The sequence below is a fragment of the Triplophysa dalaica genome, chromosome 21, assembly GCF_015846415.1.
Source record: "Triplophysa dalaica isolate WHDGS20190420 chromosome 21, ASM1584641v1, whole genome shotgun sequence".
In the NCBI taxonomy this organism is placed as follows: Eukaryota; Metazoa; Chordata; class Actinopteri; order Cypriniformes; family Nemacheilidae; genus Triplophysa; species Triplophysa dalaica.
This window is the reverse complement of record NC_079562.1, coordinates 14,294,533-14,307,576: the sequence shown is the minus strand read 5'-3', so window position 1 is coordinate 14,307,576 and position 13,044 is coordinate 14,294,533. Positions and strand designations below refer to the sequence as shown.

The following is a 13,044-nucleotide window of genomic DNA, read 5'->3' as shown; positions in this document are numbered from 1 at the left end:
TACTTGTGTAGAAAAGATATTGTCTGCACAAAGAAAACACAAATAAATTGACTGTGCTATACGCGCGACGGTCGCGTGGCGTCGCTTTGAATATCCGCGCAGAGGATTGTGGGTATAGAGCGGAAGGAAGATGGCGGAGTTGACAACTGAGGGTAACTGGTAGCAGAAACACAAGTGTGAACGCATGACGTGTTTTATACCTATAATGAATAATGTTGTGAAGAATGCGAGTGTTTGGAGTCGAGGGAATGTGTGTGTTTGTGTATCGTGTTGAGTTTAATCGTGGAGTGTTAGCGCAGCATCTGAACTCACTGCTATAATGTAGAGATCAGTGACGTGTACCCACTGCAAACTTAGCTTTGTATGTTATTGTTTACTTTTAAAGAGACCATTATTGTGTCATTGTTTACTCGTGTCGTACACCCACTTTTTGATATTTGGAAACAAAGTGGTGATGTTTTGAAATGTGGTGTTTTTTTGTTGTTACAATGGATGTAAATGGGGACCTCTTCTCAAACTTCAAAAGGACACAAATACTTAACAAAATACCTCCACACGACCCATGCCGTCTATTTCAGATGCCCTAAAGATATACAAATGGGTTTTGTCTAGAAAAATAAGAGTTTTTGATCATATGCATTCACGAAAGTGTCTTGTTGCCATAACAACCGGGATGCGTCAGCAGAAAAGAATGATAATAATAACAAGAAAAAAACATAAATGAATTATATTTTAATTAAAACTAAAATAGCGGATTATGATTTTTTTTCCTACACCAAAATCGTTTGTTCAGTTCATTTACAAAGTTTGGGCGCTTTTGAGGCTTGAGAAGATGATCCCTCCCATTGTAACCCAAAACAAGATAAAAAAGCCATCAAGGTATTGAACAACATGAGGATGAGTAAGTAATGACATATTGTTTGTGTGTACAAGGTCAATGCATAATTTTACGGAGGTTGCTTAAATAATATGACATTAGAAGAACTATGTTGTTTGCAAACTTTCGAGATGATGCACCCACTCACCTTTAAATTGCATGTGTGACCTCAGTGTGAATTATACCATGAGAAATGCAAACCTCAGATTAACCGAATATAAAAGATGTGCTGTGACATTGCACAAGTATTTTATATCATTTTATTCAAAATTACCTTTTTTTAAAGTTAATAAATGCTACTATTACTGCAACTAATAATAATAATAATGCATTTGTCACCATATTTTGTGAAGGTTTCTGTTTCTGATGGTCATACTGTATTCAGAGGAGGTTGAAATCATTTTGAGGAAAGACACAGACAGCAGCATGGAAGATGAGAATGGTTAGTCATGTTTATGTTCATAAAAACAGAAGCGCTGATACCCAGGCTCATTTTTGACTTTAGGTTATTGAAACATATTTTCTTATGCTTTGAATTAATAATAGATCATATTCACCCATTGGTAATCTTTATAAATGTTTTAATTTGTTAAAATTATGCTTTTGTTTAAAGATGTATCAAATAATCTCGTAATGACAAAGTGTCTTTAATCCCACAGAGAGACCTGCTGTTGCTCCCCCTGTGTTTGTGTTCCAAGCGGACAAAGGACAAAAAGTAAGACGGATATTTTGTGTGATTCAGTACTCTAGAATGCATCTTGCAGTACCGTTCAACCTGTCCATTGTTGAAATTGATTCTGAATTGTTGTTTCTAGAGGTCTGCAGAAGAATCGAGCTCAGATGGAGAAGGTAAGTAGTCTACAGAAAGTCTACATTGATGTAAAGTGTCTTTCTAGTATTTTAGTAAAAGTTTATATTGCTTTTTGCCTCAGACTCCGATAAAGATGATGGCAGTTACTCCCATATTGCAAAAAGAGAAAGAATGTCACCGTACGCACAATTCCCACGTGCAAATTCAGGTAATCCTGACATTCCTTGTACTCAGATTACTTGGTAAAGTGGATTTAACAGTCGACGGTATAACATGATCATGAGTTGTTCCATTTTCAACCTATATAAATAGACAAAATAAGTACATTATAATCTTGATAATTTTTAGCTGCAATCTAACTTTTTGGGTTTCAAAATAAAGCAAAATCAGTATTGTGCAAGTGCATCTCCTCATCTTACCCCTGTTGGCATCAGTAAGCCAGTAATGATGATTAATATGTTCAGCTGTCAGGTATGATGTTCCTGGAAATGGCAGTTTGTTATAATTTGACTTCAACAACAGACTGTGATACAAGGGCCGTTCACTTTATAACCATGACTATAAAAAATAACGTATTTATTAATAATACCCCCGAATAGCGGGGTTCACACCATAACTATAAAGATACAGAGAACGATATCGTTGGGATCACTGTTTCTGGCAGATAATCTTTGACTATTGGTGATTGCAACATGGCTTGTATGTCAGAATTAAAGACTCTAGTGGTCGGAAAGCGGTGTGTTTACGGCCGCATATTATATATGTAATGCTTATGAGTCAGCAAGCTGGCAAATAAATGCTTAACGTCCAAGACATGAGCGCACCTTAAGCCTCCAGAGAAAGCATCCAGCCTTTGCTGGCGCATTTTGGATAAAAGACGTTCGGGAATGAAACCGAAAGCATCAGTGGCAGATCATCTACATTCATTTTAGTGACTGAGAACACTGCAGCCCGCAGGCTTAAGATTAACATTATGTTTTTGTTATCGTCCGTTGGTGTGGACGCAAATATAGTTATAGTTACAGTTATCTTTATAGTTATCGTTATAATGTGAACAGCCTTATAGAGGCCAACATTTTGGATTTTTATTAAAAAGGAAATTCCGTTCAAATAAATACAGTTTATGTTTATAAAAAATACACAGCAAGCTACCAATTAGAATCAAGTATTTCAGAGAGCTGTGCAGTTATCAAGTAGATAACTAAATACAATAGTTCAGGACTTCTTATTTTAAACACCTTTTCCTTTTTTTTGCAGTTCCTAAGAACAATGTTTCAGTGCCGTCCAAATTCTGTCGTTCACCAACCCCAAACTCTGACTCTGAACCTGGTGAGACTCAAACATGTTACAAACCTGTATCAGCTCACATCTGTGAGTTCCATATCTGCAGTTATGTCACTTCATTGATGTTGTCTCAACGTTTCCTTTGTTGATTAGAGGAGAAGACGGTGGGGTTTCACCTGAAGCCCGCAACGCTAATCCACGGCCAGGCACCAAGTGCTGGTGGGTCCCCGTTCTGACATCTGCTTTTAATAAGCTTGTTTATTGTCAAGCTTATGAACCTAAGACCCTGCATTTAAGACCCTCTCATGTCCTGACAGCATGAGGAATGCATTGCTGCCAGGCCTTGTGTTTTGGAGTGATCATGCTGTTAATTAATTTCTTTCAGGTGTCCCCAGTCCTAAACCTAAAGAAGCCCAACGCAGCATCCTCCGACCGTCCGTGCTGCAGCCCCCTCCGGCCAAAACCCCCCCTCAGAGCGGTGTGTACATGACGTGCAGAACAGAACTACACTTAAGTTTGTCAAAGAATTATTTAAGATCAGTTTTTTTACTTTAACACAGATCAGATCAACAGCTCAAATGGATTGAAAGAGTCCTCTGATGCAGGATGTGACAGTACCACAGACCCGTCTTCTGATGCTACGCAGGATAACCAGCTATCATCTGTAAGCCACAACTCAAACATGTTTTCCAGTTTGCACTGTATCGCACAGTAGTTGACATCAATAAAAAAAAGTGTTTGGACACTTAAGTCACAGTTTATGTATATCAGTTTCACTACTTTAATAACAAACAGATGCTTGTACTTTCCCAGAGTGACCTTCGTCATATTCATGTCTGACATCTAGGAACCAGTAGAACACAAATATCTTTAAATAATTGAGAACTAACAAATCACGCTATCAAAATAAAACGTGTTTGTTGCTTTAAAATCCACTTATAAATGAACAGACAGTCAAACATTATGTGGCTTAGTTATCCATCATAATGTGTAAATCGGGCTTCTGATATTTGACATAATGTCAGTGTCAGCATGTTTGAACACAGGCCAGATGAATCTAGTGATGTTTTCACAAACTTTTGCTTTCAGAATAAACAAGACATCTAGTTTTGTTTGGCTGACCTAGTCATTTTAGTTTCATCTGTGGAGACACGAATACTGCAAAGTTGAACAAAAACAAGCAAAGTGACGAAATGTTGAACCTTCATTTGTCTTTTGATCTTTCAAGATAAAAAGCAGCAAAGGGTTTGGTGACAAAACAAGCGACAAACATGAAGGACATAATGATCCAATCGAAACCACTTTTATATTTGGACAAAATATGAATGAAAGAGCCAAGGTTTGACAGTTTTTATTGTTGATGTCTTTAATAATTCAACACGTAAAAATGTTTTTCAGTTGTTTTGTCTTATTGAAGTTGTATGTCTGTTTCTTTCTTGAATAGGTGTGTAAACATTCACCTGAGTGTTACGATAAAGATTGTCCTCCAGCTGACAATTCTGAGGAAACAAACTACTTCTTGCAGTACATCACATGCAGGTACTGGTAAATATTTATCCTGTTTTAAGAGCATTATACAGGTCTCCTCAGGTAGAAACTTGTAACCAGTTTTGGCATGATTATTGTTTCCCATAGCACGCAGAAAGCTGACGATAGCCGTGCCAAAAGTGCAAAATTCGTTTTTGGCCAGAACATGTCGGATCGTGTGTTGGTAAAGCAGTAAATTCCTTTCTAGTCATTGAAGTGTATGTCAAAATTTGGCCCGGTTAAATTACAAATGATCAAATACGTCAATCCCACCCTCATCTCTCAGGCAATGCCAAAAATCAGCACAGAACCTGCAGGGGGCAGCAGAGAGACGGCAGAAACAGCCGTCGGCCTATTCGGACAGATTCAGCAAGATGAGACTCAGGAGAAGGGTATGTCACATGATACATTTACCCCCGATGTAGAATGAAATCATTGGTGAAAAATATTGTGATTTTGTAATGTGATGCAGGTGAAAACACGAAAGAGTCTCTGGAGGAGTCCGCAGCACGCCACGAAGCGCACAAACCCCAGAAGTGTTTGTTAGAGCGAGTGCAGGTGCAGACGGGAGAGGAGTCTGAGAGTAATGTGCTACAGGTGAGAACAGCTCTCATATCCCATCATTACATATCAGCGTGGTTAAGACAAGTGGGATGATGGTGTGAGGTGTGTGTGTTTTCAGATGCAGTGTAAATTGTTTGTGTTTGAGATTATCTCTCAGTCGTGGGTGGAGAGAGGATGTGGCGTTCTCCGACTGAATGATATGGCATCCGCTGATTATGGCACCCTGCAGTCCAGATTGGGTAAAACAAATGTATAATCTATTGCAAACTCACATTAAAGGGATAGTTCAGGCAAAAAAGAAAATTCTGGCATCATTTACACTCTGTATGACTTTCTTCCTTCCGCAGAATACTAAAAAGGGGATATTTTGTAGAATATTGGTATTCACTTGAATTGGTTTTGTGTCCATGCAATAGAAGTGAATGGTACCAGTACTGTTCAGTTACCAACTTTGTTAAAAATATCTTATTTTGTGTTCTGCGGAACAAAGAAAGTCATAAAGGTTTGTAATGAAAAGAGGGGAAATAAATGATGTCAGAATTTTCATTTTTGGGTGGATTAACACTTTTAAATTCTGGCTCCGTGCTTATATTAAATTTCCATTTGATGGGATTGAATATCCTCTTTTACTTGAAATTAACATTAAAAGCAATATATTTATAATAATAACTATTTAACATAACATTGTAATTGTTAATAATCCATTCACAAAGATAACTGACGATGTTGGGACTTACACAAGGGGGCGCTAATGCTTCTGTTTGTCACCCAGGCTGACATCTGTTTTTCAGAAACGAGTCTTAAATAAATAAGATAAGTTCATGTGCAATTGATTAGTAATGTTTTACATGGAGCTATGTTTGTATTTGTGGGTTACAGTCATGCGGACTCAGGGAAGTCTTCGGGTGATTCTTAACACAAAAATCTGGCCTCAGATGCAGCTGGAGAAATCCAGCGAGAAGAGTATCAGAATAACCGCCATGGACACTGAGGAGCAGGGCGTCAAAGTCTTCCTCATATCTGTAAGATAATACTAAATAAACTTTTCAATACCCTTTTCACCACCACAGGGTGAGTCGTAATTGTGGCCTGGTGTTTTCTCTCAGTCCAGCTCTAAGGACGCTGCACAGCTGTTTGCAGCGTTACATCATCGTACCCTGGCCCTTCGGAACACCGGAGGGCAGGAGTCAGACGGACAGCCGGTTCTCCCTGAAGGTGAGGTCGTCCGCTTCAGTGATGATGATGAGCCTCGCACGACCCCTGCTGCTTCTACACCTGCATCAGGTGATCTTTCAAAACATTGTTAGTTGATAAGTTTGTTGCATTATGTTGTTGTGTGTCCTACAGATGCTCACGGTTTGCACAAAATGACACAATTTGTACAGTTACCAAATTATTTGTCAGGACCCAAATTTTACATTGGACGAGCCTGGACCAAATGTACTTTACAAAGTCTATTAACATCTATTAAAAGATTCTTGACAGTGATTCCATAGAAGAACCAATTTTTATTCCACAAAGAACCATTTAGTCAAAGGTTCTTTAAAGAACCATCTCTTTCTTACCTTTTTATAATCTAAAGAACCTTTTTTCGCCACAAAGAACCTTTTATGAAACAGAAACGGTTCTTATATGTCATCCAAGAACCTTTTTAAGCACCTCTTTCTTTAAGAATGTAGTCTGTGCTAAATATCCATAAGTATCAGAACACAACTATCCAATCTTTTTCTTCTCATTTTTTAAACTGTTTTTTTTCATTAGGTAATCCAGAGGCAGGTGTGTGTCCAGTTACAGGGGACACAAAGTGCTAAATCTGCTGCTAGTCTCTATCCCACAATGCCGCACTGCAACCCTTACAAAAAAGATAACTATGCAGGTGAATCTTTCCAAGCTCCTGCGACTGTACTGTACTCATATCATTATTATTTTCTTTTATTTATTGATTTTTTAACAGCAAAAAAAAACATTTAAAGACTTTACACATAAAACTCTCTCTGCATCATCATATTGATGAGAACACAAGACTCTTAGTGTTTAATTTAACGGGCACATTGTAATTCCAAACGTGAACAGTTTCTTTCACATACTGTGTGTGTGCGTTTTGATCTTGGTCTGAGTGGAAACAGGAGGGAGAGGAGATGTTTATTTTCACTCTTTTGCTCACTTCCACCTGCATCAGTGAAATCATCCCTCACTTCTCAGAATGACCTCAGTTAAATGATGGTATGTAAGAGGCATTCCTCTGCAGCTTTAACAGTTACAGATTAAAACAGAGCAGGCGTCCATGCACTTATCTCCAGCTAAATACACTAAATTCAGAAGCTGTGATTTGAGGTAGACCTTATTTATTTTGTTTTTGTAACATCAAATTACCCATTTTTTGTCATGATGGTGTAATTGCTGGTTATATGAAGAGTAAACCTCACCTCTCAAACACATGGAACTGTTGTATAAATACTACTGTAAACACGGTAAATGCAATAGTACTATTTCCCACACAGTATATTTTTATGAACATGTCCTGTATATTAAGAGTTAGTATTGTATATACGTTTAGCATACAAAGTTTTATAGTAAAATGACTTATTATAGACGTGAATTATTAATCATTATTATAGTTATTAGAATGGGTTCTTTATTGTCTGTTACTGTAGCATTACTGATGTTTTGTGTATGGAAATGCAGTGTTTTTCACCCTAAATAATTTGTTTACTGTGAAGCTTTTGTCAGTCCATGAGAAAAAATATGATTGGTCTCTCTTTAAAAACATGAGGTTTGCAAGCTTTTCCTGTTTCTTAAACAATATTATCAAAATATTGTTTAGAAAAGGTAATATAAATGTCAAGAGATGCCCAGATCAAATTTTAACCAAAGCCTAAAGAAAAACATATTAATAAATGATTAATTAAAATAATGTGTTAATACTAAAAATAACATTTCATAAATGATATGAAGCCTGTTTAGAATCTTTAACATTTTGTCTTAGATGCTTACTGTAATCTAAAGATGAATTAAAAATCATTACTATTGAAATATTAATATTTGTTTAGATAAGTTACTGAGAAATATGTTTTGGGAATGATAATTTTTTGGGTTTTATTGAAATCAACCCTACAATGCAAACATCAAAATATATGCTTCATTTTCTTGTATAGTTTCATATTTCTTTTGACTTTGGGTAAATATGACCTGGAAGTGTCTTTTTTGCAGTTGAACTATAATACTGTTTCTAGAATAAACCGGTTTTATCTTCAGTTATCAAAGGGGATAGTGAATCAGACATGATTTGTGAGGCACGTTACTGCCAAACAAATACACAAACTTGTGACTCTCACACAGTGTATTTGAACAAGGGCTTTCCTCCAATCTGCTGCTAAACACCATATCCATCATACACTGCCATCTGTAGCAAATTATATTGTCGTGAAAATAACCAACGACACAACGCTACATGTAAATGTTTGCTTCCACACATTTTGAAATGTGTTTAAAGCAGTTATATTTCTCCATCCTGCCAGTCATGTAGATATAGGAACCCTTTGTAAAGTTTAAGGGCGTTTGACAATGTAAAGAACACCGTACTAAAGAGTTTCAATGAATCCTGCGGTCTAAAGGTGTTTAATTCAGTAGTAGTTTTATAATAGGATACTGTTTTGAAATGATATTGATGTGAATACATATGTTTAAAATAAGAATTACGTAGATATGTTGGTCACAACGCTACATAGGCCTTTGTTACAAATTTAGCAAGAAGGATTTAGGTTTGAATGCTAAACAGTATTGTTTTGTTTGCAGAGTTTGTCGTGTTTGTTTATAACATCTATAGCACTTCATTGTTGTTGTTTTTTGTGGTACTTTTTGTCCACTTAACACATTTGTTCCACAGATCAATGTACATTTCCATAAAGAGTTTCTAAATGAGATGTTTCCCATCAATATGAAGCATGAAAACTAGAAGGTTTACATGGTTTACAGGTTTGTTTCTTTTTGGCTTTTTGGCTCGTTTGTGTAAACCTAGGCTATTTTTGTTCTGATACTACTCAATTGTACAGCTCCTGTGGTTTTAATGTCATTTCACTGTGGTGAAAATGTTGAGATGGGATTTAAAAGGTTTCGGGCTGTTGACTTCACTGGAATAATTGTTTTTTTTCAATAGTGTTTTGTTTCTCACTATTATTTTTTGGTTTCAGATGATTGTTAAGATGTTTTCCGCAGACCATTATAAACCCAATTATATGCATAAAAATCGTGCTTTCTCATTCCTCATTGTTCCTCCTCTCAGATGACTGTTCATATTTACAGTTGAAAAGGATCAGAACACAGTTATTTTGACACTGAAAATTGCTGCTTTAAAAGTCACATCATTCTGCGATGTGGAAACCTGTACAGCCTTCATATTTAACTTTTTATAAAGTTGTTCCACCTTTGCCCACATCTGACTCTTTTTGTCTTTTCTCATACATTTATACACTTTCTGTGCTCTTTTTTTTTTATAGTTATGCTCTGTAAAAAACAACTATAGGATTTACCCAATTTTTTGTTTAAGAGTTTTTTTTAAGTTAACTTTACTTACTCGTAAAGTTTTCACACAGTGTTTTTTAAAATTAAATTGTACTTATTTTTTGTGTCAAATTATTGCGCACTGTTTTTTTGTCAAATTTACGTAAAAACTTACGCACACAAAGAGCAACAAATAGTGCATTTCACCGAGATTTCGACAGTTGTCTCCATTCAGACCACATAACTTTTTGTGAAATTTCGAAACGTCTATGCATTTAAATCTTGCACTTAAACTGACTTGACCTTCGAAAGTGTTTTTGATGAGTGTCAAAAGTGTGAGCAAGATTTTCATCTTTAAACTATAATGCTGCAGCAAATTACTTTTTCAAAATCCAATTAAAAAACAATCCAGGTTTAAATTTACATTAAATTTACAAATTAAATATATGTATTGTGTTTTTGAATAAAGAAAGTTCTTTAGAATTAGGAAATTGATCATTTATTTGATATAAAATGTATTTGTTCTTAGCTATGGGTCATTGTCCTTTAATAAACTTTAAGCACAGATCTCTGGTAAACTGAAACAGGTTCTTCAGGTATTGGGCTCATTCTGTGGTTATTTTAATGAGAACAAACCTCTCCTACTGAAAAGAAACTAGAAAACTAAAAGGAGAATTATGCCAGTCTCAATAACAAGAATTTTCTCAGGTTGTTTTGACTTTCAGGCAAACTGCTCAACTTCAGTCTCATGAGGTGCTTCTTACTTTCCATTAAGACTTTTCCACATGCAGTTTTGAAACTCGTCACTCATTCTGGACAACGTCATTTGCGTTTATTTTAACAGATAGGGTTTGATATTTCTGCTTTAGTGGGCTGAGAGTTCTGGTTCAGAATTTGCATGTGTGCGGCCCGATGAAAGCATGATTTTACTTGAACTGTGAGGAATATTTTCCCCTCGGCCATTCAAGAGAATTGAAAGTGTCTCAAAACAGCTACAACACAACATTAAACAGTTCCATCTGTAGAAAGTCTTCAATAATATGCTGTGGAAGTCACACATGTTAACGTGTTGTGTGAAGATGCTTTCATGATGCAGAGTCTGAAAACAACACATTTTTAATACGCATGTGTTATTTCTGACAACAGAAGAATGTTTATTGTTTATAATGATCTGTATGGGAGAATAAGTTCTTGCGCCAATGTACTGAATAATTTCAGTCCAGTACAGTCGTGGCCAAAAGTATTGGCAGTGACATAAATGCAAAGTTTGCTGCTTAAGCTGTTGTGGTGTGCATTCACATTGTTTAAAATAAGCAACTCCCCACAAATTATGATCAACTCGAAGCACTAAAAAAGCAAGAAACGTTTGCCATCAGTCAGGATTTTGCCCAGAAGCTAATATCCATCATGCCAGAGCCAATTAAAGAGGGTGTTAAAAACAATGTAAATATTGACTCTTTGCATATATTTTGTTTTGCTAATAAACTTAAGATATTCAGTATACCATGTAAACATATAGGAAAATAATCTGCAAAATTCAGAACCGCAAACTTACACAAAATTACTGTCACTGCCAATACTAGACTGTACTAGCTTGACAATGTTTCTGATGATATAACTGAACTAGGGCTTTTCACTACACAGTTAGGATGACCAAAAGAATATGAAACAATGATACTATTGCAACATGTACTTAAAAGGTTTTTAAACATAATAAATAATGCAGTCAGTCAAATTCATCTTTCATTTTTATTCTAAATTAATGTAATATGTGGACAAGCTAATAAAATGTGAATTGCATTGTAAAAGGCTGTGAGTTTTAATTAAAAGTAATATTAAATATTTATTGTATGTGATAAATGTAACACATTGTAGTGGATAAAATACCTAGGGATTTTGTGTCTCAGTTAAAAAAAAAAGCTTAAACAAGAATTGTTTACAATATAACTTTAGTCCTTAGAGTTTTAAAACTGCAATAAAATTCTGTCATTATTTATCTGAAATTACAACTAGCTATTTCTTATCCAATCCCTCTTTTGACAGAACCGTTCAATAGTTAAATAACTATTCTTTCTAAATATCATTTTTTTGAAGGAAAAAAATCACGGAATTATTTTTTTTATAAAAATGATAAAATAATTTTAAATGTGCAAACGCTGGTTCAAATAGAGCTCTTTCAAACACAACATGAAGGTTAAAGTCGCAGTACCACATTTTGCTTCGCTCCAAATATTTACAGATCCAGATCACTGAAATGCACGCTTGTATACATGAACACATCGAGTGTAATATGTACATGTGCAGCATCTCTCAGCACTTACTGCAGGTTTCCTCACTGTTTCCATTTCAACAAATCTGGTGAGCCACAAATGTTTTCTGAAAAACTCACGACACTGTTTCTTCAGTAGAGATCTGCTCAACTTTTGCATCATTTTTTGTATTTCTTTATTTTATTTATTTGAGCATTGACCTTTCCAGGTTGGCACTAAATATTCATTTATATTTAATAAGCATACAGTTCCCCAAAAATGAAAGAAAATAGTTGAACTTTTAGAATTTTGGTCTAACTTCGGTGTTAGAGGCTGATTGATCTATTCAATAAGACAATTTGTATTCGCTACTTATATATTACTTCTTAAATGTTTAAGCACATGTCTATTAGCAAATTACTTCACCAAGTGAAACTCTGTGGAAGATTTTCTGAGTGTGTAGTGAGTGTTGGAGTTGAAAACATGGCCGTGCGGTGGGGAGTCTTAACCAAGCTCATCACTTTAAGTTAAGAAACCCTTCATTTCAGGTACTTTAAACCTGCTCTGTTACAGGAAATAATGACTCACGAGATGTTTAGTCTCTCCACCCAGATGGCAAATGAGACTCCACGTTTTATAATGATAGAATTAGAGTCAAACCAAACAGAAAGGCTTGGCAGTGATAGATGATGTTTGTATCAAGGATATAATGTAACACACTCACAGGTCAAAGTGGTTTACTATCCACATGACTCTGATCTGTTCCTGGAAGCAGGTCATTGTTTGATCACCCTGCAGGCTCGCCAGAATACATGTACGTGTACGGTGAACCGTTGAAGTCAGTTGGGTGTGTGGTCAGCGATGCATTTCTCTGAAGAGACATTAGAGGGCTCTCAGAACCAGCTCATTCGGTGTGGTCGGTTACACAGCCTACTTTCACTCTTGTGTTTGAAATGTTTGGAAATAAAGCCTGGATTGTTTAATTTATATTACAGATTACTGTATAAAATGCATTAGGGCTCTCGCAGCACACAGCCACAGCCACATAAGGAAAGGGAATCTAATTTTACCTTTAGATAAGCAAAATAAAAATAGAAGTTTTAAGACTTAAATGCCTCTCTTAAAAGGGAAACCATGACTATCTTAAAAGGCATTTGCCATAATGTTAGGTAACACTGCCATTTGTGACTGGACATTTCTTTTCATTATTTACTTACATTTACTACTTTTAT

General features: G+C 35.8%; 1 protein-coding gene across 4 annotated transcripts; it reads left to right on the top strand.

Annotated features, from left to right (window-relative positions):
- The first annotated feature begins 105 nt into the window (after positions 1 to 105).
- On the top strand, positions 106 to 9,497 carry ranbp3a (RAN binding protein 3a). Of its 4 annotated transcripts, none has more exons than XM_056734540.1 (18): positions 106 to 152; positions 1,231 to 1,319; positions 1,537 to 1,592; positions 1,693 to 1,726; positions 1,810 to 1,896; positions 2,946 to 3,017; positions 3,126 to 3,191; positions 3,358 to 3,450; positions 3,533 to 3,636; positions 4,201 to 4,311; positions 4,417 to 4,511; positions 4,608 to 4,683; positions 4,786 to 4,891; positions 4,972 to 5,096; positions 5,182 to 5,302; positions 5,943 to 6,085; positions 6,170 to 6,347; positions 6,825 to 9,497. In XM_056734540.1, exons 2-18 carry the CDS (start codon positions 1,244 to 1,246, stop codon positions 6,872 to 6,874), a joined length of 1,593 nt encoding a protein of 530 aa, XP_056590518.1. In that variant the 5' UTR covers positions 106 to 152; positions 1,231 to 1,243; the 3' UTR covers positions 6,875 to 9,497. The 4 variants fall into 4 exon arrangements, with proteins under 4 accessions (XP_056590518.1, XP_056590520.1, XP_056590521.1 ...); XM_056734542.1 differs by having other exon boundaries at positions 120 to 174; XM_056734543.1 differs by lacking the exon at positions 106 to 152 and adding an exon at positions 185 to 901.
- Positions 9,498 to 13,044: the final 3,547 nt, after the last annotated feature.